Source organism: Centropristis striata, chromosome 22, assembly GCF_030273125.1.
Source record: "Centropristis striata isolate RG_2023a ecotype Rhode Island chromosome 22, C.striata_1.0, whole genome shotgun sequence".
In the NCBI taxonomy this organism is placed as follows: Eukaryota; Metazoa; Chordata; class Actinopteri; order Perciformes; family Serranidae; genus Centropristis; species Centropristis striata.
Window position 1 is genome coordinate 13180476 of NC_081538.1, and position 27438 is coordinate 13207913.

Consider the following 27438-nt stretch of genomic DNA (forward strand, 5'->3'; position numbering starts at 1 on the left):
TTTTGCGTCTTCTGTTCAGACCATCCTCGTGTAAACGTAGCCTAAATCAGTAGTTTGTTGAAGAAGTGAATCAACAGAGGTAAAAGAAGACTGCACTAAGATATAAAGCTTTAATCATCCACAACATCGCTCATAAAGTTTAAAATTATTTTGTTTTCAGACACAATCCTCTGTTAATTTTTTTAAAAGTTTCATTTTCATTGTGATATGTTTGGAAGAGATTGATTAATAAAGTTTTGAGAAGATATACACTTTATCTGTTGACAAAAATCACATTGTCACAATCATTTTATGAGCACATTATGATGATTGAGTAATCCCAATTTTACCTAAATGTTATCTCTGCAGCAGTGAATGAACTCCACAGATCTTTACTTCCTAATGTGTGTAGCGGCTCACTGCCATCATGTTGTAGCTGAAGACTCAGAGTGAAATGATTAAACTCTTCCAGAGGCTGCAGCAGGAAGAACGGGGGGGTGGGAGTGAGGAGGGAGAGGGAGGCAGAGGTGACCTGTGGAAATCCGCTAAGGTCCCAGAGAACTCCTGATGTTTGTAGAGTCCCTGTCTGAACAAAAGGCCTCTAGTGGAGGGAATTCAGCCTCCCAGCCCGGCAGCAGCCGAGGCTGGAGGAAGGTGGGGGGTTGAGAATGTAGGGAATGAGGCAAAGCTGCTGCCCACCCCCAACTCCTTTCACTGTGTCTCTGTGGTCTCTGAGGTCTCTCTTTTTCTCTGGCTCTTACAAATAGCCCGAGGAAGGAGTAGGATACAGCAGAACCAATCTAAAAATAACTAAATGCACCTCATCCAGTCGACCATCAACACAAAACCTAGTCACTACAAATGTAACTCAATGCAACAACTCCAGTCCTCTTTCTACAAGAACACATGAGTCATGGGCATATAAAATAGAATGAGCCTTTCATATCAACTTCATGCTGCTAGTGTTTAGCAGTACTGCTGCTCAATTGTCATGTGATGATAAAACCAAAGTCATACAACACAGTAGTGAATCATATGGAGCATTTACTGAAGTTTTAATCTCTGCGGTTGTAATTAATCCTTATCCAATGGTTTTTACATGACCAGTTTATTTAGAATTGACAGTGGAAGAACTGGATAGTTATCTTAAATAGCCGAAGCCACAAAGTCATGCAACTTTGGCTACGTTTACATGACGACGGTCTGAACAGAAGATGCAAAAGTGGCGTCTCGTCTTCACTTTTTATTCCGCGTTTAGACCAGCGTTTTCGGGAGGAAATCTGCGTGCATACGGTGACGCTAAAGTGTGTGAATTGGATTGTGTGTCGAAAGTTCATGTCGAAAGTATCCTTGAGCAAGATACTGAACCCCAAATTGCTCCCGATGCTGCGTTCATCAGTGTGTGAATGAATTCCCAATGGTGACCGGTGGCACCGTTTAGGGTAGCCTCTGCCACCAGTATGAATGTGTGTGTGAACAGGTGAATGAGCGCAGCCTGTAGTTTAAAGCACTTTGAGTGGTCGCAAAGCGACTAGAAAAGCGTTATATAAGTGCAGGTCCATTTACCATTACCATTTTAGAACGAGTTGTTGATATGCTTTAGGTATTGCTTGGGTGGGTATGGGGCAGACCCGTTTTGAATGAACATTTCACTGTCTTTGGTCCTCAGCTAGTGTGAATTTGTTTCGATGAAATACACAAGATTCCTTACTTTAAAGTTAAATAATGCTGCTTCAGTTCCAACTTTTGGACCTAATTGTACCAAATTTGGCTTTGTCGCTAAGACATCATATCTAAACATGTCCACCAAATGTTGTTGCAATAGCAAAAAGAGTTCAGGAGCTTTTGTGCAAACTTTTGAGTTCTATCTGGAGCAACTGTATGGATCGCAATAATCCCAGATTCCAGATCGGTGCAGAGATTTTCTGTGGTGAGTTTGATAAAGATTGCTTAAGCAGAATTGAAAAAACAGATTTGGACACAATTTGAAATGGTGTACAATTGATCAAGACACAAATGCTCATGGCAATCCACCCCCTAAGTGTGATCTCGGTCAGATCAATAGTTCTGGAGATGCAAAGGACACACACAGATTTTTGCTTTATAGTTTAATATAACCAGGATTTAACTATAAGCTCTTTAAAGTGTTAAGCTTCTACAGATATGCAATTTAGAGTTGTTCCAATTCCAATACCAGTATCGGAAATGGCTCTGATACTGCCGAAATTACGGATTAATGTTCTGTTAGTTAGACTATTTACATTGCAGCGCACATAGAAAGTCAGGCGGCTAATGGTGCGTTCAAGGTCTACACGAATGTCAGAATTTTCGACGTTGTTCCGAGCTCCAAGTTTCGACTTTCAAGTTCTGACTTTGAGTGTTAGACCCGCCTTCAAAATAAAAGCAAACACATGTAGCTTTCAAAACAAGAGCACATGGATGTGTTAGCAGAGTCCACCACAGAATTTACAAGAAGACTGTCAAAAAAAGATGCCTTAAATAAAACATAGAAGAACCCTTATTCTCCTTTACAATAATTCTCTAAAATATGCAATGATTAAGATGGAATAGTGGCATAAGAATGTGCAAGAGGCACCAAATTTAGGCTTTTAGGGCAAAAATGTTCTCCGGGGGAGTATGCCCCTGGACCCCCAGATTTATTTATTTAAGTTGCTGTTGCACTACTGTTTTGGATACTGTTTTATTTAAAATTAAATGGCTTGAATCTGCTCTATTTATTCATGTTTTACAAAGGGTTTAACATGAACCAGGCCTTACCGCAATGATAATCATATCACAGTCATGCAGGTGTTGGATGATATTTTTTTTTATAACATACTGGTATCAGATCGGTACTTGGTATCAGCCAATACCCACAGCAAAAGTATCGGAATCGGTATCGGGAGGAAAAAAATGGTATCAGAACATCTCTAATGCAACTGATAGAATAAATGTGATTTTTTTTTTTTTTAAATCCACACCACAGTCCAATTGGAGCGTTCAACCAAACAAACTGGAACAAGGATTTAGCCGCACCAGAGTTCGATTGAATCATACTAAACTTTGGGTTGTGAAAGCCCCTTAATGTAGCAGAAGTTATGGGTTTTAAATGTAAACATACGAGTGTGGATGTAGCCTTGGTCTGGGACTTTAGTCCAAAAGTGTCAGTGCTGTAAAAGTACAACCTCGTGTTTTTTTTAGTCATAAATGCTTATAGATCAGTCTGAAAAAAGCCCTGAGGGAAGTCCTGTTTCTGTGTAAACACAAGTGAATGCTCTATTTGTGAATTAACTTGAGCTTTAACATTAGTGTGTTAGTGAGTGTGTGTGTGTGTGTGTGTGTGTCGTGTGCAGCTAGCACATTGCCCGTGGCTGTTGAAGACAGAGCGGGTTGCGTTTCCTGCATGTTTGTCATGTATCACACTGGGCTCCTGACATGATGAAGTACATCTTGAAGCTGTAGCTTGTAAAACTCTCCCTCTTCTGACACTTTCTTTCATCCTGAATGAATCATCACTGCTTCAGGGCTGTTTTTTTTCTCAGGTCTTCAAAACAAAACAAGCACACATACACACCAGACTCACTGTGTGTTCAAACATTCATACTACCATACTATTTAGTACGCCAGAGGATGATTTAGTATGTCCTAATACATATTGTATCAAATGCAGAAAAAATACCAGGATGTCCTACTACGTCCGGTTACATTTTGCAGTATGCAAGTCAGCATGTCTGGTTATACTGACCCACGATCACAATACTTGGCAGCTGGAGTACACTGAATTCTTATTATGAGTCATTCTGAATAGTTGACCATTTTACAAGTGATCTAAGAAGCCTGAAACAATTTCAAACAATCTCAAAGTTGAATCATCTACCAACATCATGGTATATAATCTATTTTTTCTATTTTTTTTTAAATATCAGCCTATTAACGATTATTTAATTTAACCCTTTGACGCACAACATGGGTCTAAAGTGACCCGACAGTTTTTATGTTCTATATCTTTGCAAAAAATGATTTTCATCATTCAGTATTCCAGGTTTTCCTCAATTTTGTTTTTGATCATCATACATCCTCATTTTTATGTTTTCCTTTATTAATTTTTGAATAAAATCCCTTTTTGTGTCACTACTCTTCTAATTCTGAACATGGGTCAAAAATGACCCGTATCCATTTTTTAGCTAAGTAGCTTGCTAAGCTAACTACTTAGCTAACTTCTTGGCTAAGTATTTAGCTAAGTACCTTACTAAGTTAACTACTTAGCTAACTTATTGGCTAAGTAGTTAGCTTAGCAAGCTACTTAGTCAAGTATTTAGCTATGTAATAATACAAAACTTCATATTCATAAAGTATGAGAAGCAAAATGGAAATAATGATCTGGTGTTGTCAAAAACAAAATATTTAAAGAATACTTGGAATATTCAATCATAAAATAAGTTGATATCAAAAGTTAGAGCACAGAAACACACAGCAACATTAAATAACATGACCCATGTTGTGCATTAGAAGGGGCGTCAATATGTTGTGCATCAAAGGGTTAAAATATTGGAAATGACTCATGTGCTTTCAATTAATGTCATTAGTGTCGTAAATAAATCATTCCACAACCCATGGACAGAAGGGAAACAACAGGAAGGAGAGAGAGAGAGAGAGAGAGAGAGAGAGAGAGAAATGATGTCTGAATGTTTACAACCGTGGGCTAATAGACTGTCCATCCCTCTGTTTCATGTCAGTACTACGGACATCGCTAAACCTACAAACACCCCTAAAAACAACAAACTTATTCTGAAACTAGAAAAGGTCACTCAGCAGTGTGCAGATCTCTGCCAGGCATTGAGAATCTCCTGCATAGCATAGTTTTGATCAATCCAAACTCTGCCCAGACAACAAGCATTTTAAAAGTAATTTGCTTGTCATTTTGCAGACAGACCTGACAAAGTATGAATTCAGACTTTTTTTAAATATAACAATCATGATGTAGTGATTTCAGCATCCCTTTAATCCATTAATTGCAATTAAATCACACAAAATGTGTTTATTTTGGGTTTTTTCTGATGTATTAGCGATGTAGGCTACCGGCAGTCATCCAGGCACAGTTCCTGGGGAAGATGGTGAAATGCACTGAGCTGTGTTCACCTGATATTGTTATTCCAGACATGACAGGAGGCCTGGAATTTAGTCATTTTAGGGGCAAGGCCAAAAGGCCAAAAGCCAGGGCAAAAAATAAAAATAAAACAGTAATTTTAATTTGGTGGCCTCCCGCAGATTCTAATGCCACTATTCCATCATATACACTAATATTGATCATTGCATATTTTAATAATTATTTTAAAGGAGAATAAGGGTTCTTCTATATTTTATTTAAGGCATCTTATTTTGACAGTCTTCTTCTAAATTCTGTTAACACACTGCGCTCTTATTTTGAAAAGCTGCATGCGTTTAGCGACATGAAGTTATTCAAAACAGTTAGTCACAGTTTAGTGTGATTAAAACAACTTTAATTGTTAGCTAGTGTTAGCTCGCGGCTAACGAACGGCATAATGCAACAGTGTATTTGGACCACTGACGGCCCTGACAGGTTGATAGTATTTAGTTCGGCGCACACACAGACGGTGAGACTCGGAGAGATGATGTGGGGACGAGACTGATATAGACAGGTAGGCACAGCAGCTTAGTGTATTCAGTGTGTGTGTGTGTAAGTGTGTGAATGCTCGCATGTCTCGGAGGCGAACAGAGAGGTGGGTCGGGGTTTGACTGACTGACGGGTGAGGCAACGACAACACAACGGCAAATAACTTTATATTTTGAAAAGTGTAGATATACTTTCAGTAGCTTGAAATGTGATGTTAGCGCAGCACATGACACTATAGCGGGACAGATTCCGCCATATTACCTTAGAGCATTTGTGTCAAACTGTCATTATAGCCCCTCCAAGTGGTTCATGCCAGGCTCGAATCAAATCCACCACTGATGATGAATGTCATCAAAAGATGCTTTTTTTTTACTCAAAAGACGCAGGTGTCAAAGCTGTGTTGACAGGAAAGAGGCAGACTAGAAAACCACAAAACCAACTGGAGCAGTGGGGCGGGGCATCAAGGCCACTGTGGCCTCAGGGCACGAGGGCCATGGCCCTTGTGAAATTCCTTCCCTGCATAACAGCATTTGGTTTTCCAACATATCTTGGACTTAAATCACAGGTAAGCAGCACTAGTGGTTATTTTGGCCAAGGTTGTTGACATAAAGTAACATTAATGCAACACTGAAACTGCAACTAACATATATAAACACAAATGTCATCCTGCGGTCACTAAGTGTCCACTATGGCTGACAGTAAATGGACTGTACTTGTATAGTGCAGTTCTAGTCATAGTCATTACACTACAGGTCAGCATTTACCCATTCACACACACATTCATCCACAGGTGGCTGATGCTATCCTACAAGGTGCCACCTGCAACCTTGCTTATTAACACATTCATAGCATCAGGAGCAATGTTGGAGTTCAGTATCTTGGACAAATTTTCTAGTTTCCTACTTGGACATGTAGAGTAGTATGGTAAGGGATAACTAGGCTCTACCATCTGAGCCACAGCGGCTCAGCTGTTTACCATATTCACCATTGGGATGCCAACATTAGCTAATTGCTAATGAACACAAAGTACATCTGAACATGAATAGTCTGCACTGTTCGCAAACCATTTAACACCTGAGGATCTCTTGGAGTCCACCCTAAAGACAGGACCCCCCTGAGTGGAAGACTGGTGTGGTGTATGACATCATCATGACATCACATGGGACAGCTGTGGGGTACTGTATTAATAGGGACTGTAGGGACTTTAAGCAATAGCCCCTTTCATAGTGTAGTCCCGCAAATGTCCCATTATATTGCCGGAAAGATCTGTGTCAGCTTTTCACCTTAGCGTGTTCATAGTGATCCTGTAAAGGCGTGATATTCGTGCTTTTCCATAGTGTAGTCTGGCATCGGGAACGAGGTGGGCAGATAGTGGGAGAATACGGTAGTGGGAGGATACGATAGTGACGTGCTAATAAGCTGCACCGTTAGCTCTGTAGCAGTAAAGTATGTATGTGCTGCAGCAGTATGTGTTCAGTTAGCGACCTCCGTTTGTTTACAAGAAGCGGCAGACACTTTGTGTACAGTTAGCATGCTGGTTTCTTTACAATAAGCGGCGGACAATTTGTGTACAGTTAGCATGCCAGTTTGTTTACAATCAGCGGCCTTATTGAAAACAAACCGGCATGCTAACTGTACACAAAGTGTCCGCCACTTATTGTAAACAAACCGGCATGCTAACTGTACACAAATTGTCCGCCGCTTATTGTAAAGAAACCAGCATGCTAACTGTACACAAAGTGTCTGCCGCTTCTTGTAAACAAACCGGCATGCTAATCGTACACAGTTAGCATGCTGGTTCATAGTGCAGACGAGACGTTACAGAGCCGTAAATGTCCTGGCATTAAACGACACTATGAAAGGGGCTAATGACAGTTGACGGGATGGCTACCTTATTCAAGACCAAGAACAACAACATTGTAGCCCACTGTTTACTACACGGCATCGACTGGTTTGCCACCAAATGCTATAGCAACCCATTGCAATGTTTCTCATGCCCTTTAGCCATTGCTGCTTAAAGTCAGTAGCGAAATAGGAAGGACATTGGGCAAAAGAATGAATAGAAACACAGATACAGACAACATCAGCTGTCTGTGAACACCAGAACAAAACCCCTTACAGCATCCACTGGGAAGAGGTCAAAGATCATCGACCAGGAGATCAAGGTGGACCATCTTTAAACAGAGGCAGAGGTTGCGTTATCACATGACGTAAATATTGAACTTTGGACAACTGAACCATCTCCATCACAACTGAGCCAACTCCATTTGTTGATACAAATTGCGAGATTCAACTGAAAGCAAGTAAGAATTGAGATCATTTTGTCAAAATTATAAAGGTCCAGAACAAGCTTTTTCATGTTTTAGAATATATTGTACTAACAATTCAGACTCTTGTAGAGGTAATCTTGTATGTGCACCACAGCCTTGATTCAGCCCCTGACTCACTCTGGAGACCAACTCTGCCAGAGGATCTGTTGCCCAGAAACCCTGGAGGCCAAGTTCCATATGTCCTCTGTGAGGCATGCCAAGGCTAAAAAAAACATTTTAATGTCTGACACTGATCACAATAGCACAATTAGCCCTGCCTTACACATGCAGACTCTTCAAAGGAGGACGTTTTCACATGCTGCTAGTTTCTGAGGACTTTCCAGGCCTCTTCACCACTTTTACAAAGCTACTGGACAAACTACTAATCGTGCCGCTCATCACCTCTGCCAGACTTTCTTACTTTTCTTCTCTCTTGAGCTCTGATTCCATTGCTTGGCACCTGCTTTCAGTGTCTGACCTGAAGCCAAGAGCAGCAAAGCCTTGTGTGAGATGGGAGTAGACCTCTCCCATTCACACTATATCAACTCTCCGAACACACACTCTTGCCATAGCACTTGTGCTCCCTCGCCCATTCACTTAGTCATTTCCGCACGTTTAATGCGGAGGGCATTAGTCTCACAGTAGACTCCATTTAACACCAATAAGGGTTTGCATGGGCACAGAAAGAGGAGATGGGTATGAGTGTGTCCTGGGTGTGAGTTACTTCGGATGTGACTGCAGAGAATCAAACACAAAGAGGCAGCTGTATAGAAGGCAGTAGGACAGCTCAAGGGCAGAGATATAGTTTGGCTTTCAAACCCTGGCAGAGAGGAACTGGCTGACCAGTGGAAAAGGAAGCAAAGCACAAATAAAGAACGGTGATGCAGAGTCATTTCTCTCCTCTTTCCTGTCCTTTAAATACAAATACAAACAGTGTCATTCCATTGGCAATGGAACATTGCCAGACTAATCATCTGTGTTTCTCTTGTCTGAAGCTTTTTTGTGCTATGATGCTGTATTTGAAGGATTATTTCCAGCATCCTCAGGAATTATTTCAACAACAACATTTTAAAGAAAGTAAATATTGTAGTGAATTACCAAGCACAGAAATCTTGCAAAATAAAAGAGCTCGAAAAACGTAGATGCCACTTCACAAAGGACTAAAATGCAACAGCATCCTGCTGCAGAGCTCCAGGCTCGGTTCTCCTCAGGCACTGAGACTCATCTCCAGGTGCCAGGATCCATTGTGGGAAATCACATCGCCCTCTGTCCTTTGACCCTCACATCAGACAAAGATAATAAACTCCTCCTAGTAAATCTACACTTGTTTTTTTGTTTTGTTTTTATAAAAAACAAATATCTGTAATATCAGAACAATGGCAGGAAATCAATGCAAATTTCCACTATATTTAGTGTATGTCCAATTTTTGTTGCTATCCACAGCCGTTTCATTTGGCACTATGGTAAATGGTAAATGGGCCTCAATCACCCGTTCACACACACATACATACTGGTGGCAGAGGCTACCCTAAACGGTGCCACCTGCCACCATTGGGAATTCATTCACACACTGATGAACGCAGCATTGGGAGCAATTTGGGGTTCAGTATCTTGCTCAAGGATACTCCGCCATGTAGGCTGCCATGGTCAGGGATCGAACCACCAACCCTCCAATCGGTGGGCAACCCACTCTACCAATTACTACTTTTTGTCAACTGTAGAACTCAACCGTATTCATCACATATATGGCAATGTGCAAAGCATATAAGTGCCCTTATGCGTAGGAACACGGAAGTTCTATGGATGCGAAAAAGTAGTGCCAAATGAAACGGCTGTGGATAGTAACAAAAATCGGTGGACATACTCTGAATATACCATACACATAAATGGGTATAAAATTTTTAGGGTGGGCCTTTGTTTACATGGTTAAAATACGTTTTGTGACTGTCCCTGTCTGTATCTGTTTCCTGCCTGGAGCGTCTGGTTCTCTAAACAGGGAACCTGCAGACCATCATCTACTGCAGGTAATACACCGACTGTGGTATAAGTACCTCATGTTACTGGTCTCCCCTCAAAAACGTCAATATAAGGTGTTTGTACATGCAGCAAAATATGACTCACGTTCACGTTTTAGACTGTCCTCCACCACCATGTGTGCGTAGTAGTAATGATCGACGGTGATGTTGAGTAAATGGCGGATTTAACATTCTGCACAAAAACTATTTACGTAACTTCCATTTTTAAGTAACTTCTGTTTTTATGTAACTTCCGTTTTTACGTAACTTCCGTAGCTCAATCACTTACGTTGTTTCTATAAGTTACGTGGCTCGTAACTTCTTCACTTCCGGTATTTACATACATTTATTTACTGTTTAAACTGTCTTTTATAACACCTTACCATAAAAGTTTTGCCCTAAACCTAGGTCAGTGGTTTGTAGCCTAAATTCACAAAAACTGCATCCTTTCTTACAACTACGAACCGTACTTATAAATATTACGATGTGTGTGCTATTTTTAAACCTGAGCCGCAAAACACTTATATGGGTAATTTTGACAAACACTCATATGTGTGCTTATGGGTGGTATTGACGGTCTATTCTGTCTTTTAGGTTGGAGATCTTGTGATGACCCTTAAACACAGAAGTTCCAGGTACTAGTCCCCTATCAAATAGCCACTGCTGTAGTATTTCCTTTCCAGTGACTTCGATAAGATACTGATTTAAATGCAACTTTTAATATTAGAATTTTTGTTTGTATTGCCAGGACAACAAAAGGCCTTTCTAGTCGACAGCCAAATGTTAAGGATGCCAAAGCTGTACTGTAACAAGGCCTTAAACAGAGACAAAGAGTTGAGCTTGCCTGTAGAGGAACCAACACATAAAATCCAATGGACAGTAGCCATTTGGCAGCAGAAAAGGGGAACTGCTGTGCACTACTGATGAATGCAATCTATTGGAGAGAGGAGACTCCCCCTTCAAGCTTTTACTAGCAGAGGAAGCTGGTCAGCTTGGCAGAGGTCTGCCTTTCCACCCCAGCACCTGCACACAGAGGACAGGACCTGCAGCCATACAGTGGAGGAGCAAGAAGACATACCGATGAGGGACTGATCCTGGATGAGACGGGTCTCACTAGCCCAAGCAGTCTGTACCAGCTGTGTGCTGGTGATACAAAGGGATATCTACCTCATTGGCATATAAAGATGGACAATGTTACCATCTATGTGAGTCAACCGAAATGATCAAATCAGATGACCTGCCATAGGAATTAAAAACCCTTATTATGAATACAAGGATCTTCAATTTTGGCATTCTTTCACCAAAAATGAGTTCTTTATATACCACCCATAACAACACATATGAGCAAACTGTCAAAAGTTCACGACTCCGAGTCGGGCTGCACCATTATGGCCAAAATGATAATCACGATTATTTTGATCAATACTGTAATCATGATTATTCATCATAATAGGGAAAACATCTGTATTTTTATTGCACTACTTTTAAACAAACAATAGGAATAGTTTTTAGTGTCTGGTGCTTGTTGTAAACAAACAGAGATCGCTAAGTAAACACCTCCTGCAGCAGCAGCACATACACACTGTACTGCTACAGAGCTAACTGTTAGCCTATTAGCAATTTGGACGCTAAGGAGTTAACGTCCCCTATGGCTCTGTGACTGCAGCTGCGAAAGACTGCTGCAGGAGGACTGTGCCGCTTTGACTCATTCTTACTCTTCTTAACTCTCATTAAAAAGAGTAAGAACGAGCCTCCAAAAGTCTCCAGTAACAGCAGAAAAAGTTGCTGGATTTATCGTCAGTCGATTTTTTGATGGTCGCTAAGGGGGTCTGAAAAGTCGCTAAATATAGCAACAAAGTCGCTAAGTTGGCAACACTGCTTCGCCAGCTTTTACAAATGGTGCGTGTTGTTGTGGCGTAGAGTACTACATAACATCCTGCTTAGCGTTCGCTCGTTATTTATTTAGGCAGCTACATGAAACCATAACTATACGTTCGCCCCCTGGTGGTTGGTGGACTACTGGTGTAGAAAGTGCTGGATTAGAGGGAGGAGAGCCACATTTTAAAATGGAAATATCGCCAACAATCAGGTTAATTTAATTGTGGCAGCCAAAATCATGATCACGATTAAAATTTGATTAATTGTGCAGCCCTAGCTGCACAGAGCAGAGCATTCTAAAAAAAATAGCACACTTGTATTTTGCACCTTATATTGAAGTTTTTGAGAGGAGACCAGTCTGTAAACTTAAGTGCATTACTTCCAACAAATTGACTTTAACTTTTGATTCAGTCAAACTTGGTTTGAGGAAAAAGTGACAGCCATAGTGTCCACCTTCAGTTAAACTTGCATAATCAATATGTGCCATCGCAAACCTTAACTCCAGTATTGCTATGGACTGGGGGTGGATGGATGGGGGTGGAGTAGTCAATGACTGTCAGCCATATTTGACATTTTTCAATACTAGCCCAATATTCTCACAAACATTTACTATGCATTATAATATAAGCAGGGGTGTGACGAGATCTCGTGCCACCTGTAAAAACCTGTCTCGCGAGATTTGTGAGTTATCCAAGCTTCTATTTGTGACCTGTGGGGGCAGTAAAAGGAAAAGAAGAAGAGGAAAAGGAGCAGCAAGCAGCCAGAATGATGTCGCAGGGGCCGGCAGCTGGAACGAATCGAAGCGGCACAGTCCTGCTAACAGGCTAACAGTTAGCTCTGTAGCAGTACAGTGTGTATGTGCTGCTGCTGCAGGAGGTGTTCACTTAGCGATCTCTGTTTGTTTACAACAAGCACTAGACACTCAGTTACACTCAGTTGCACAGTTAGCGATGCCAGTTAATTCACCATCACTATGTTTATGATCAGCGGAGACGCTGTGCATAATTAGTCATGCTGCTTTGTTTATGATCAGCTGCTGATGTTGTGCACAGTTAGCGATGGCGGACACAGTTGAGTCTCCCTTGTTTAATCCATCACTTATGTGATCACGTTCGAAACTGTCACTAAGCGATTACGTGGCGATGAAAACCATACGTCACCTCCAGAGTCTCTAAATCCCTCTGAGGGCCTTTTTGTGATGGAGACACGCAGAGTGAGCGGACATTTGAGAGGGTGTGGCCTGAGACTTTCCCAGTGGCCACTCTTTTTCAAGTGCAAACCATGTTTCCTTTAGGGGAAAAAGAGAATACTTAATTTAATTTATTTTATTTTAACTTTTATACATTTTAGTTTTAGTTTCAATTTGTGGAAGTTTATTAAAAGCTCATGCTAACATCATGCATGTAAAGAGTTATAATAAAACATTTTAAAATGCATGTTAGGGGTGTGCCATATCGTATCGTTCATGATTATACCGGTATATTTTTTCTATGATAAAAAAAAATGCATATCATGATATTTGCAACATTCCTACTTCTTGACACCGTGCCTACCTGTCTGTATCAGTCTTGTGCCGTTCGTTAGCCGCGAGCTTACATTAGCTAACAATTAAAGTTGTGTTAATCACAAAAAACTACTATTACTTCCTGTCGCTTTCAAAATAAGAGCACAGAATTTACATGAAGATGGTTATTTTTTATTATTTGCTAATACTCAAGAGTCAAGAGTAATTTTTGTTGTATTTGGCAACTGTTGAGATTTGCACTTTACACTACATTTTAGATTTTTGATTGATTTATGATTTGTTTACCATTTTTTATTATTATACAGACTAAAAAATCATATTTTTTATATATTTTTCAGTATTTTGTAATATCGTCAAGAATATCGTTATCCTAAAAATACCCTGAAATATCATAATAATCCTTTAGGGCCATATCGCCCACCCCTAATGCATGTGCAACTCTGTTAAATAAAAGTCTGTTGGTCCAGTCATATATTGTGTCATTGTGGTTTTCTTAAAATCTCATCTCGTCTCGTTCTCGCGAACCCAATGTATCGTCACACCCCTCAGGGCGTCTCGTCTCGTGAGCTGAGTGTATCGTCACACCCCTCAATATAAAGTATATAAATACTGATCCATCCGTATATACACCAACGTATTCCATTGTTTTTTTGGAGTTCAGCCAATAGAATTAAATCTCTCTTTCAATCCCTACTAGTTTACTACCTAAATGTTTGATTGGGATCGTGTCACTGCAGTTGTTTTTCTTGTATATGTTGTGAGGTTTTGCCAATAGGATTCCCATCAAGCTTAGGGTGATGCAAACAGAAGCTGTAATGCTGCCATGGGGACAGTAGGCTACATTGATTGATTGATACACATAACGAAATGGATGATTATGAAACAAGAACTAAAGGTTGCAGCATGCAAGTGCATTACACTGATGGTGAGATGTTAAAGGAAACAAGAACAGCAGCTAAAGAGACTAATGATCCTGCTGACAGGTTGCTGTGCAAGTTAAACATTTCCTCGTTCACAGACATGAGAGACAGCAGAAAGCAGCTGTAAGGCAGAGTCTTTGATTGCCATATGGGTGTCAGCACATGCCCTGCAGCAGGCAGAAAGGTACACTATCAATGCACAACTGACTAGTTTGCAGTGCGGCCTGTTTGTACTTCTGCCAGAAGGGTTGCGATGGAGGCGGCTGCGTGGGTGGATGTTGGTGTGTGTGTACCTGGGACATGCAGGCACCGGCAGGCAGACAACAAAGGAAAAGCTGCAGTAAACCTCAACTGTTTTATCAGTTCAGTCCAAGAGTTCAGTGGCTGCCCGCAGCTGGAAACTGATTTGTTGGTGTTTTTGCTCTGACAGAACAGCTGTCAGGCTGTATCATAATACTTTGCTTTTAAAACTCTTTTCAGTGGCCACTTTAATGGGAAATATGGCCGAATCAGGTGGAAACACTATTTCCATATAATACAATATAAAAAAGTTGTGACGCTGTATTAACCCATTTAAGGCGGGAAAGCATTACCGCATTTCTACCATTAAAGCCGGAAAAGCGGATACGTCGTTTTGTAGTATTTGTTTTTTCCACCTATTTTTGGTCTCTTGGCCAATGAAATGCATCAGAATACATGTGGGAGTGTCGCAATGCAACATCGGACTTTTCCAGAACTTTGAAATCATGGTGGAAGACGACTATAGCGGAGGGAGCTCAGAAGTAAGTGACGGAAGCGATCTAGATTAAAACAGCGCCGATGATTTTATTGCTGATCCGGACTTTGAACCCTCGGAACCAATCAACCAGGATTTATGGATGAGGAATATGTTTTCAGACGACATATTTTCAACGAAGAACAGACAGATTTGTGGCCATCTGGAGATAATAAGAATAATAATACTAATTAATTGTGATGATGATATAAGAAATCAAGACTGTTTATGTCTTATATTACTTTATGCCTCATTGAGTACCCTGAAAAGTGCAATATAGATCAAATGTATTATTATTATTACTTATTATTATTATGATTTTTTTTTTTTTATTACAGTAGGCTAATGAGAACTATGTCTATTTCTTCCAATGGTCTTATCATGTTTGCATCTTGCTAATGGGCATGTATTAGTATTATGCATAGGATTTTTATTCAGTCAAATGTAACATTTGCTGAGTTTGTTGATTTAAAAAAAAAAACTTTATTGAAGGTTCGGACAAATAAACTCAATTTCTCATGAAAGCCACAGTTATAAGCTCTCAAATACTTAGGCTGAAACATCTTCTGTTGAATTTCCAGAAAAACTTCAGGGTTTAGGGGGTTCTTTCAAATAGACCAGAGGTTTTCCAGGCATTTTTTCCAGGCGTTTTAGGCCTAAATGGGTTAAATAAAACTGTGACATAGGCTTGAAAAGGCTCAGTTGTTTACAAGCAAGGATGGAGAAAGGTTCCCTACTTTGTGAAAACCTATTTGCCGAACAAGGCCGAAAAACCAACACTGGATGCCCATGACCTTTGACCCCTAAGGCCACAGTGCGTTTAAAACCGTCATGATTGAGTGTCCTCAGTTCCTAAACACTTGAAACTGAGTGTTGTGATAAGAGAAGCTGATGTAACACAGTGGTAAACATGCTCCCTGTCCCAACTTTTTTGGAATGTTTTTTTCTTGTTGCAGACATTCAGTTCATAATAAACAATAAAGTTTGTCAGTTTGAACATTTAATATATTTTCTTTGTACAGGTTTTAACCCTTTGATGCACAACATGGTCTAAAGTGACCCCAAGTTTTTATATTCTATATATTTGCAATAAATTAATTTCATCATTCAGTATTCCAGGTTTTCCTCAAATATCTTGTTTTTGATCATCATATATGCTAATTTTTTGTTTTCATTTCTTACTTTCTGAATAAAAGCCCTTTTCTTTATCACTATGCTTCTAATGCACAAGGTCATTTTTGACCCATGTTGTGCATTAGAAGGTGTTTATATGTTGTCACCTATTTAAAACCTGACAAAGAAGACACAAATATTAACTATCCTATTTATGTTAAATTGGTGTTTTTCCAATGGAAATTATTATTATCTTTTAAAGCTAAACCTTAAAAATAAGACAAACATAGTTACACATATACTGAAATTGTCAATTTAGCGTATCACTTTTTGTATCACTATGCTTCTAATGCACAAGGTCATTATTGACCCTTGTGTGTAAACTTGATGTAATAATACAAAAACTATTTTTCTTCATAAAGTATGAAAGGAAAAAAAGGATATCATGATCTGTTGTAGTAAAAAAAGATCTTCAAACACACAGCCAGCATGAAATAACATGGGAAATGAATGTGGGTCATTTTGGACCCATGTTGTGCATTAGAAGGTGTTTATATGTTGTGCATCAAAGGGTTAATGTGTTGCAATATGTCGTAAGGATTGCTAAATGATCACACTTTTTCTACAATATCATTTTCCTCTAAATGTGTTGTTGCTATACTGAGGAAGGTGGTTAAGATTAAAGAGTATGTTGGTTTAACAGTGCTGTTTACCTGGTTCGTCTGGTCTTTTAAGCCTCAAACAGACTGTGAGTTACCTCAAAGACATTAGCCTGCAGTGTCATCCCAGCCTGTTGTTGACAGAGGCCATAAGAGCTGAGGATTCAGTGTACATACATGTGAAGTGAGCAGTTCATTTACTTGCTGTAGCTTTTGAAGCCACCGCACAGAGCTGATAAGACTGGAGCTTGCACCAGTATACCAGCAGAAGTTGGTCAGTGGAGAATATACTAACTACTAGGGCCGGGAATAAGCGGAAGAAAATGGATGGATGGATCTAATTAATTAGAGGCTTTGTAATTAATTAATCGAAATTAATCTCATTTTAATCGCATATAAATATTTGGAAGTAATAGAGAAGTAATTTTTTTCACATGAATTTTTAGTATACCATTGAATAATGACTGAATACATAAGTTTAAGCAACAAAAATATTGTTTATTTTTGTTCAAGTCCAACATTTTTTGCCATTAAGTGTAGCAATAGCATATTTAGAAATATAGTACATTTCATAAGTTCAGGTAGCCTCTTGGTAGGTAGACCTTCTGTAAACTATAATACTTTGGTTTTTTTAAGAAAAACACAATCCACGCTAGCTACCACACTAGCCGCTAGCTGCTATATGTTTTGCATTGAGGTGATACTTGAGGCTGGATGTGCAGCGGTGATATGTAAATTCCTTGTTGCATAGCAACACAACCATGCTCTTATCGATGCTTCCATCCGTTGGTTTTTTGTAACAAAATGTCCCATCATCCCAACCAAAGCGCTCTCATCAGCTTCTTCCTTCATGTTCACTGTGGTTTGTTGCAAGGTTATTATAGTTAACGAAAACTAACGAAATAACGAAAACTAGAATTGAAAAAACATTTTCGTTAACTGAAATAAAAATAAAAACAAGAGTTTTTAAGAAAACGATTACTAACTTAAACTGTATTTTGTGGTTACAAAACTAACTAAAACTAACTAAAATTACAGTGAAAATGTCTTTAGTTTTCGTCTTTTTTCATACATAATCCAGTGTTTCTATTAGAAAGAGGATTCTGTTATTGAACATGCAGGAACACATGGTAAATATGTTTACTGAGGCTGGGATGTCTACACTCCAACCAAAATTCAAAACATCCGAAACTGTAAGAGTTAACAACTTTATTGGGGCTGAGATGGATAAACCAAAGGAAATAAAGGCAAAATTTATTATGACCTCTTTGAATCTCACACCCAACACATAGTGCATTACAAAAATAATAAAACTAACACTAAAACTAATAAAAACTAAACTAAAACTAAGCATTTTCAAAAACTAAAAACTAATTAAAACTAACTGAATTTGAAAAGAAAAATTCACAACGAAATTAAAACTAAAACTAATGAAAAATCCAAAACTATTATAACCTCGGTTTGTTGTTGTCTGAACTCATGAACGCTACTTGGTGCTCCAGTATAATCGGTCCGCCTGAAACTCATCAAGTAAGAAACGTTCCGCGGTGCAAAAATAAGTGTGATTAAAATGCGTCAATTTTTTTAACGTGTTAATTTTTGTGTAATTAATTTATCTTAATTAACACGTTAAAGTCCCGGCCCTACTAACTACCTGTTGTTTCTTGGAACACACCATTCCTTCCCAGGAAATGAAAATAAATATAAATTCCCACTTTATGACTCTTTCACTCTGTTCCTGTAGGTTTTCACTGCTTTTTTCCCCTTTGACACATAAAAATGCAGACATGATATATGCAGGAGAAAGTTCACGTTCCCTACATCTCTCCTCGCTCTTCCTGGTGGCACTTCTAACTGCAGACTGCTTTTCCCTGCACTATCAATCAGGCCTGTTACTTTGGAGCTGATAAACACTGAGGCCTTCAAGCTGTCAGTGGAATTATTTAAGTATTCCTGTGGCCAGCATAGAGAGTAAACATTTTCTTTGACTGATAACGCAAACATTTTGGAGATATCCCTGAACACACATACACCAGCAACAACCAGAGAGGAACCTCTGAATGTATTCAGACCACATCATGAAAATTATTATTGAGAGATGACCACAAAATAAAGAAATACACTGTAAAAAATGTCTGTAGATTTTACAGTGAAAACAGCTAAACCATGACAGTAAAAGACTGTAAAATGATAATTGGGTTAATTCAGTTTCAGTAACAATGAAACACTGTAAGCCTAACCTAATCAGCCAAAACACTATTTTTTCACTCCACTGTAAAATACACTGGCACCGTGTTTGTAACAAAAAATACTGTAATATATATACAAGCCATCATTTTTGCATTTATTTATTTATAAAAATACTGTTAAATGTACTAAACACCATATCTCTAACAAAAATATATTGTAATATTTAAGGGTAAAGTCTTTAATTTATGCAGCATTTATAAAAGTATTTTATTGTGAATTATATGGCAGAACAGTGTTTCTTTTGATGGAAAAACTTTTAATTTTTTACGGTAAAATATGGAATAAAATGACAATCTTAAACGTGAAATCAACAGTGCTTATATAATTTTACTGTAATTTTAGGAAAAAGTTGCACCGTATTTATTACGGTAAAGTTCTGGCATCCACAGCTGCCGTTTTTTTAACCGTAAAAACAACTGTTTTACGGTGTAGAATCTAAATATGTATTAAAACCAGGCAATATACCCAGTGAGAGACTCAGATTTTTAACGATAATGATGCTTTCATGCACATTAACCTCCTTCAACTAACTGATTTCATCATCTGGTACAGCTCATTATTCACAGCCAGCCCAGTCAAGAGCAAGCATTAGCATTTCACGTTTCTGCAAATCACAGATGCACTGATTTGTTGTTGTCCTGCAGCTCTATGACATCAACACAATCATGGCTAGAAGTGCCAACAATTGAAAGATGTCTGATGTGCAGTATAACAGTTATGACATTAAAAATACATACTTTATTTTAGTCAAATGGAATGTATATATAGTACATTTACTAGTGTCTACTACACTGTAAAAAAAATAAATTGTTTTTATGATAAAAACGGCAACTTTACCGTAATAAATACGGTAAAACTTTTTTTTAATATTACGGTAAAAAGATATTGGCACTGTTGATTTCACGTTTAAGATTGTCATTTTAAAATAAAAAGTTTTCCATCAAAAGAAACACTATTTTGCCATATAATTGACAAGAAAATACTTTATAAATGCCGCATTAATTAAAGATTTTACCATTAAATATTACAGTATATTTTTGTTAGAGATATGGTGTTTAGTACATTTAACAGTGAGAAAAAGTATTTTTTTTACAAAAGATAAATGCAAAAATTACAGTGATGGCTTGTATTTATATTACATTAAATACATATTGCCAGTGAATTTTACAGTGGAGTAATGTATTTTTCAAAAAACAAAACTGCAAAAAATACTGTTTTGGCTGATATATACATTTACAGAGTTTCTGAACTGAAACTGAATTTACCCATTTATCATTTTACGGTCTTTTATTGTCATGGTTTAGCAGTTTTTCACCCTAAAATCTACAGACATTTTTTACAGTGTAGTGTCATGAATATTGGGAAAGGAAATTGTGTCTCCATATGCTATACATATTGAACTATTTACATTTTGTCCAACCTCTACATGCAACCTCTCCTGTCCTCTCCTCTCTGCTCTGTGTAAACAGCCTGCAGTTCTGTATGATTTTCAGTTAATATTTATCACGAGACAGTTCGTCCCAGCTGAATCAATCATGGCTTCACAGTGTCGCTGAAGAGCAGAATTTAATGCTTTAAACAGGATCTACTTATTCCAAATGCTTTATTTTTGGCAATGTTTTAAATGAGACATGCAGAATAAAGTGATGTATAGTTACTTTTAAGATTGGATTTGGTTACTTTTTCTAACCGATACCTTTTAAACCTATGATCGGTTCTATTTTCAATGATAATGCTTGTTTTGACAGTTTCTTTCTACGATAAACTGTGTATTTTTGGCAATCTCTTAAAGTAAACATATGTTTCAATCAGCTTTCAGTTGGTTTAAAGTGATAATTATAAGTGTTTTTAAAGCACTCGTCAAGTGTGTATATTTGCAATGCCCTGGAATAGGTAGGTACAGTATCCTACTAAATTTGACCAGTGGCGAAGCAATTACTTGAACAACTGTATAAAGAATGGACAACATGTCTCCACTTCCTCTACCTGTACAAAAGTGAATCCAAAATATCCCTGATACATATTCTGCCATCTTGCGCGGATGACTTGATTTGGCGTCTGCACAGTACTGAGCCATGGTATCGAGTTCACGCCCAAACACCCATCCAACCCAATCAGAGCACAATGCAAGCTGTCAATCATCACCTTACACCCCATTATATTGTCAACTTTTTTCATACGTAAACCTTTTTGGTTGATATGAAATCTATTTCATCTATTTGGTTTTATGACTTAATAAACTTATTGGGGCTGAGATGGATCATACAAAGGAAATAAAGGCAACATTTATTGTGACTTTTTTTTTATCTGGCACCCAACAAATACCCCAATGCAAAAAAACTAAGCATTTTCCAAAAAATAAAAACGAATTTAAACCTAGCAAACTCACTCTAAAAACTCATTAAAACTAACTGAAAAATCTAAAATCTAACTAATGAAAAATCCAAAACTATTATAACCTTGGTTTGCAGAAATGTAAAAAGTCCAATATTTCTTTTGGCAACGGGGTTGGACTAATAGGACAAAATATAGACTAGTTTTTAGCCTTAAAATATTCCATTATTTAGAGAAAATGTGAGGTTTGGGGTTGAATACAGGGACACCTTCACATTGTATGTCATGTGTTCCAGTTTCCAGCATCACAGCAGCAGACACAAGCTAAAATCACTGACTCACCCATTTCCTGGGTCGCCCCCTGGGTCTTTTCTCCCCGGTTGCCTCTGCTTTCTGTAAAGACATAGATTAGGAGCAATACAATCAGTCTTTATCCTGATTACCACTTCATGTAAATACATGACATTAACATGTTGTACAGAACACCTGATCAGCCAATTACATTTACTCTTGCACACATTTTAATGTATTAGGTGGCCACACCAGTCTTTCAGATAATCCATTCATTCAAATGAAGGTGCCTAGGCTGTTTTTTGTTTTGGTTTGTTTTTTTATTTTGGGGACCTTTACAACATGAATGGAAAAATGAATTTCTGTTACAGTTCTTCAAGAATTTGTATCCTCCTAATGGATCTTAGGAGTTCTGATTATAAAAAGAGTCACCTCATGGTGTTTGTGAGACTCAGAAATATGTATGTATCATTTTAAAGCAATGCCTTTTGTAATTATCCTAATTAAAAGTTTAAATAAATCCCTACTAGGGTAATTACTTCAATATCCCAGCACAGCAGTTACTGGAAGATTCATGTTTATGCCTTGCAGGTAGCTTTTGTTTAGTTCTGATTAATTGAGCAACATAGGTCTTATTATCTCCACCAATCATGTTTTCAGTTAAGTTAGTTACATTGTTTGTTTTTCAGATGGATAATAGAAAAACTCCTGGCCCGTTTTCATTGAACTGAAACTTGGAGGTGTATATGGGCCAAGGAAGAACCCATTGAACTTTGGAACAGGTCCGAATCTCAGATACAATAATCAATTTTCATTTTTGTGAACATGGCAAGATTGGGCATTTGTAATGTGTCGGAATAAACGCAACAATGAGTTCCCAACTCGGAAAATTGAGGTGACTTCATGACTTTAAGCTCATGACCACGCCAAAGTCGGAAGAACAACTTTCTAACACAGGAGATGGGACCATCCGAGGAACCATTGGCTATATATATACATATATATATATATATATATATATATATATATATACCGGTATATATATATATATAGTATATAGTTATATTCACATGAGCATGGACATATCCTGAGTTAGAAGTGTAAGTTTACAGCTTTTCCTCCCTGTGAAATGGAAACCGGGAATGTCCCTGTGTGTTTGGCTCCAGGGGAGGGAATTACCTTTCTTACTAAGATGTCACAATAATTTGATGTTTGTGGGAATTGGGAGAGATTGAACCCTGCAGACAGTCCAGAGCTGTCAAAAGGCCAAGCTTTTCAGTCATCCACAATTAACAAGAGCAGAGCTGTGTCAATAATTCATTGAATATATCCAGGCTCCCAGGCTCTAGTTGGCAGGGAATCAGGTGAAATCTTAGTCAAATTGCTGAGCTGCGTTTAATTTTGCAGACGATGACCAGCAAGTATCAGTGGTGGTGTTGGGGCTTTCTGCAGCTATTTGGCACAGTAAACAACACCAGCTCCTTTGTCATCCTGACACTGAGTACAAGCCAGCCAGCCTGGTCACATGGCAGCAGGTGGAGTGTTTCAACACATCACCTGCTGGATCCCAGTGTCAAAAAAAACACAGGAAGCAATATCTTTTTGACCATGTCCACACCAATTCAAAAGCATTCTTCTCTGTTTTTTGCCGTTTACTCAAAGAAGTGGCTCACACTATACAACTGCATTTGTAAATTGGCTTGTAGGAGTACTTTCTCAAGCTGGAATATTCAGAGGCCAAATTGATTTTGCCTGCAACTGTATGGAATCAGAGTTGTTGGGTGTAACTCAATAAGGCATGACCGTAATGATAATTAGTAACAAGTAGTGAAAGTCATTGCAATATTTTTTTTACCATGGTCTGGGTGAATACTCAGCTCTAATTGGCTGCAGGGTGTCCATTAATTCCTGACAATTGACACCCACACTCCTCTGAACACCACAGAATGAAGACTGGCACACACGAGGTGCAAAAGGTACACCCTCTTAATTTACTGATACATAAGAAGTACACTGTCCCTGAACTTACCGATACTTAGGATAACATAAGCAATCGTCTTACATCCCAGTGGCGGGAGCATTTCTTTGTTCCCCGGGTCCTATGTTCCCCTCTTTGTATGAGACAGGGGAATATAGGACCCTTTTTCCCCGCTTTTCCCAAAAAGGGTCCTATGTTCCCCTGTCTGTTACTTTTTCCATGACAAATAGGCCTAACCCTAACCCTAACCCTATTTAAAAACCCAAAAAATGAACTGCAAAGAAATCAGAAAGTAGCTGCTGCTCACTCTACGTGTATTCATTACAAGAAGGCCCCCAGACAGATTTAGAGACTCTGGAGGTGACGTATGGTTTTCGACCATTGCATAATCACTTAGTGACAGTTTCGACCGTGATGACATACGCAACGGATTAAACACGGGAGACTGTGGCCGCCGTCGCTAACTGTGCACAACGTCAGCAGCTGATCATAAACAAAGCAGCATGGCTAATTATGCACAGTGTCTCCACTGATCATAAATATAGTGATGATGAATTAACCGGCATCGCTAACTGTGCACAGAGTGTCTGGTGCTTGTTGTAAACAAACAGAGATCAGCACATACACACTGTACTGCTACAGAGCTAACTGTTAGCCTATTAGCAATTTGCAGACTGGACGCTAAGGGGTAATCATGCTGCTCTGCAGCTGGGAAAGACTGCTGCAGGAGAACTGTGCCACTTCTACTCGTTCTTACTCTTCTTAATGAGCCGCGGCTCCGAAAGTCTCCAATAACACCAGAAAAAGTCGCTGCATTTGTGCCAGTCGCTTTCTTGAAAAATAGTCGCTAAGGGGTCTGAAAAGTCGGTAAATATAGCAACAAAGTCGCTAAGTTGGCAACACTGCTTTGCCGGCTTTTACAAATGGCGTGTGTTGTTGTCGCGTACAGTACTACGTCACATCCTGCTTAGTACGTCACATCCTGCTTAGTACGTCACATCCCGCTTAGCGTTCTATCCAATCAGTAACCAGGCTGTTTTCAGGGGAGAAAAAAGACCCTGCTCTTCCACAGGGATGAAAAAAAAAAACAGCTCCGGACTGCTCGTATTCAAATTAGGGGCGTTTCGGCGAGTGAGACCCGCCTCATTCCGGGTATTGGACTGTAGTGGAAACAGCCCTATATATTAGTAGTAGTAGTAGTATTATAGCTACAGATCCCATAATGCTCTGTTCCAAACACTATGTGGACATCAGCTTATTTGCTGTCTTGCCGGTTGTCGGATGAGATCAATCACAAAATCAGTTTCACATGTGATATTAAAGCATTTTCAGAGAAGCAGAAAAGTACTAAGCTCTGACCCAATGATTATGTCTTGTCATGTGACGATATAATGCTCTACTAATGGATGTCTCTATAATGACATATCACATTGCTGGCTAGCCAATCTGTGTGCTGTAATCCCAGTTCTCTGTTTGGGACGCTGCATTTTTAATGTGGGGATTTAATCGTCTGAAAGACAACACCCTGTTCAATTAATCATCGGTGTGTTTTGTATGTCTGAGCAAAGAGATGCAGCATGTCTGCAGCAGCCCTGAATACCCTGGGATCTGACGCCCCTTTTCAGCAGGATCGCCTTCCAAAGCCGTAACAAATCACCATTACAAAAAGATTCATGTGACTGCTTTCTGATCTGCTACCGGTGTGGTGACAGTTTAGTTAGCTTTAGGTAGAAAAATGACGGGTTGTGGAGGGGTTGTGGTTTGGGTATTTTAAAAAAATTGCCATGGTTAAAAGAAGAACTGCTCACTTAAAGGAAAGATCATGGTCAAAGAAACATTGATTGTTGGTAGGAAATGACAAGCAAACTCATGTTGACCTATCCATCTACCCTGACCTCCTACCTAAAATGTTTGTTTGGATATATAGCAATACATCCAAAAAAAACCCCAACAAAACATATAATTCAAAGGCTTTTTTTAAAGTCAGACTTATGCATATTAACCCTCTGGAGTCCACAAGACTTTTTTATGACATTGCAACGTAATAACGAAGCAGCATCGAGCCCTGCTGTCAGCTTTTTTAGAAGTTTCCATGTCCAATTTAGTGCATCAACCCTTTTTCAGCAAAGGTAAAAAAAACACCTTGACCAAGTGTACGTTTTTCAGAGGTTTTTCAAATTTTGCAGTTTGTATTCAGCATTTTTAATGCAATATTTTGTCTTTAATGTTTTTTTGTCCATTTTTGTGTGTTTTTGATAGTTTTTGCATGTTTTTTATTTGTGTTTTTATGTGTTTTTCCGTCATTTTTTGGGTGTTTTTTGTGTGTTTTTGTCATTTTTTGTGTGTTTTTTGTAAAAAAAAAAAAAAAAAAGAAATGTATGTGTTTTTGTGTGTTTTAAGTGGGGTTTTATGTGGGGTTTTTTGTACAAAAAAAAAAAAAAAAAAAAAATGTGTATTTTTGTGTGTTTTTGTATGTTTTTTTGTGTTGAAAATGTTGATCCAGTAAATCAAAATGAAAAAAAAAAAAAAACAGGTCATGTAGGTGAGGTTGTGCTGAAAACAATACAGAAGTCTCACAACACTAATTTGACGTATGCCATTCATAGGCAGATATCGCCTCATAGAGATTAATCAAAATGTTGTTTGGAACCAAAACACCTCAAAAAAGTAGTTAATCAGACTGAAAGCAATGACCTGCAAACAGAAGAGGAAGTCTTGATATCCGTTACCTGAATATCTGCTGGCAACACCAGAAACCCCAGCAACCTCCATAGGCTAAATCATCACCAATAGTTGATGGATTCTGAGACTGTTTAACTCTAGCGTAGGTGAATTTGAGCATCATAAAGCACGTTCATTTGGATAGGAGAATTATAGCAGCAAAAATAAAACAATATTGAAATTAGAAAGAAATGATGTAAATGTTGGTGCCTCCAAGTTTCAAACTTCTGGAGCAGAAACGACACTGTGAAAGTTTTTGATTCATAACTGATAAAATCTACATTGTAAATGTGGCAGCTCTACAAAATAATCAAATTAGGGGGCGTCCCAGTGGCTCACACTGTTAGAGCGCTTGCCATGTAGGCTGAGGCCTTGCTGCAGCGGAGCCGGGTTCGAATCCGGTCTGAGCTCCCTTTGCCGCATATCTTCCCCTCTGTCACCCCCTTTCACTTTCAATAAAGCATAAAAATGCCTAAAAAATAATCTTATAATAATAATCTAATTATTGCCGTTCTACCAAACTCATCGATCATATTATAACTTTACACTTCATCTTCATTCACTGTGTGTTTGTTTCTGAGTATAACGATGTTAAACGAAAAAAGTTGACACAATCGTGTCGTTTCAGCCACGTCGTTTCACATTTATGTATGACATGTGCAATAGGCTTTTTTTTTCTGTGTGACATATGCAATAGGCTTTTTTTCTGTATAATGTGCAATAACCTTTTTTTTCTGTGTGATATGTGCAATAAGTTTTTTTTCTGTATGACATGTGCAATAAGCTTTTTTTCTGTATAACATGTGCAACAAGCTATTTTTTTTGTGTGACATGTGCAACAGGCTTTTCCTTTTCTCTTTTTTTTTCCTGAACAGAAGCAGTGGCGGTTCTACACAGGGGCCTACAGGGGCCACTGCCCCTGTGAAGAAGCCCTTGGCCCCTGCTGTGGCCCCTGTGTCAAATTAATAATACAATGATCAATTTATAACGATGAACGACGGAACAATTCTTACCTATTTTTTGTTCAAACAATATCTCATTGTACACAAAATGAAC

General features: G+C 38.6%; 1 protein-coding gene across 1 annotated transcript in view; it reads right to left on the reverse strand.

Annotated features, from left to right (window-relative positions):
* The window catches only part of hmga2 (high mobility group AT-hook 2), a 73956-nt gene that overhangs the window by 38486 nt on the left and 8032 nt on the right, over positions 1 to 27438 (reverse strand). Inside the window, exon 3 of the mRNA XM_059325835.1 lies at positions 21735 to 21785. Coding sequence (XP_059181818.1) covers positions 21735 to 21785 — 51 coding nt within the window. The remainder of the gene's footprint in view (positions 1 to 21734; positions 21786 to 27438) is intronic.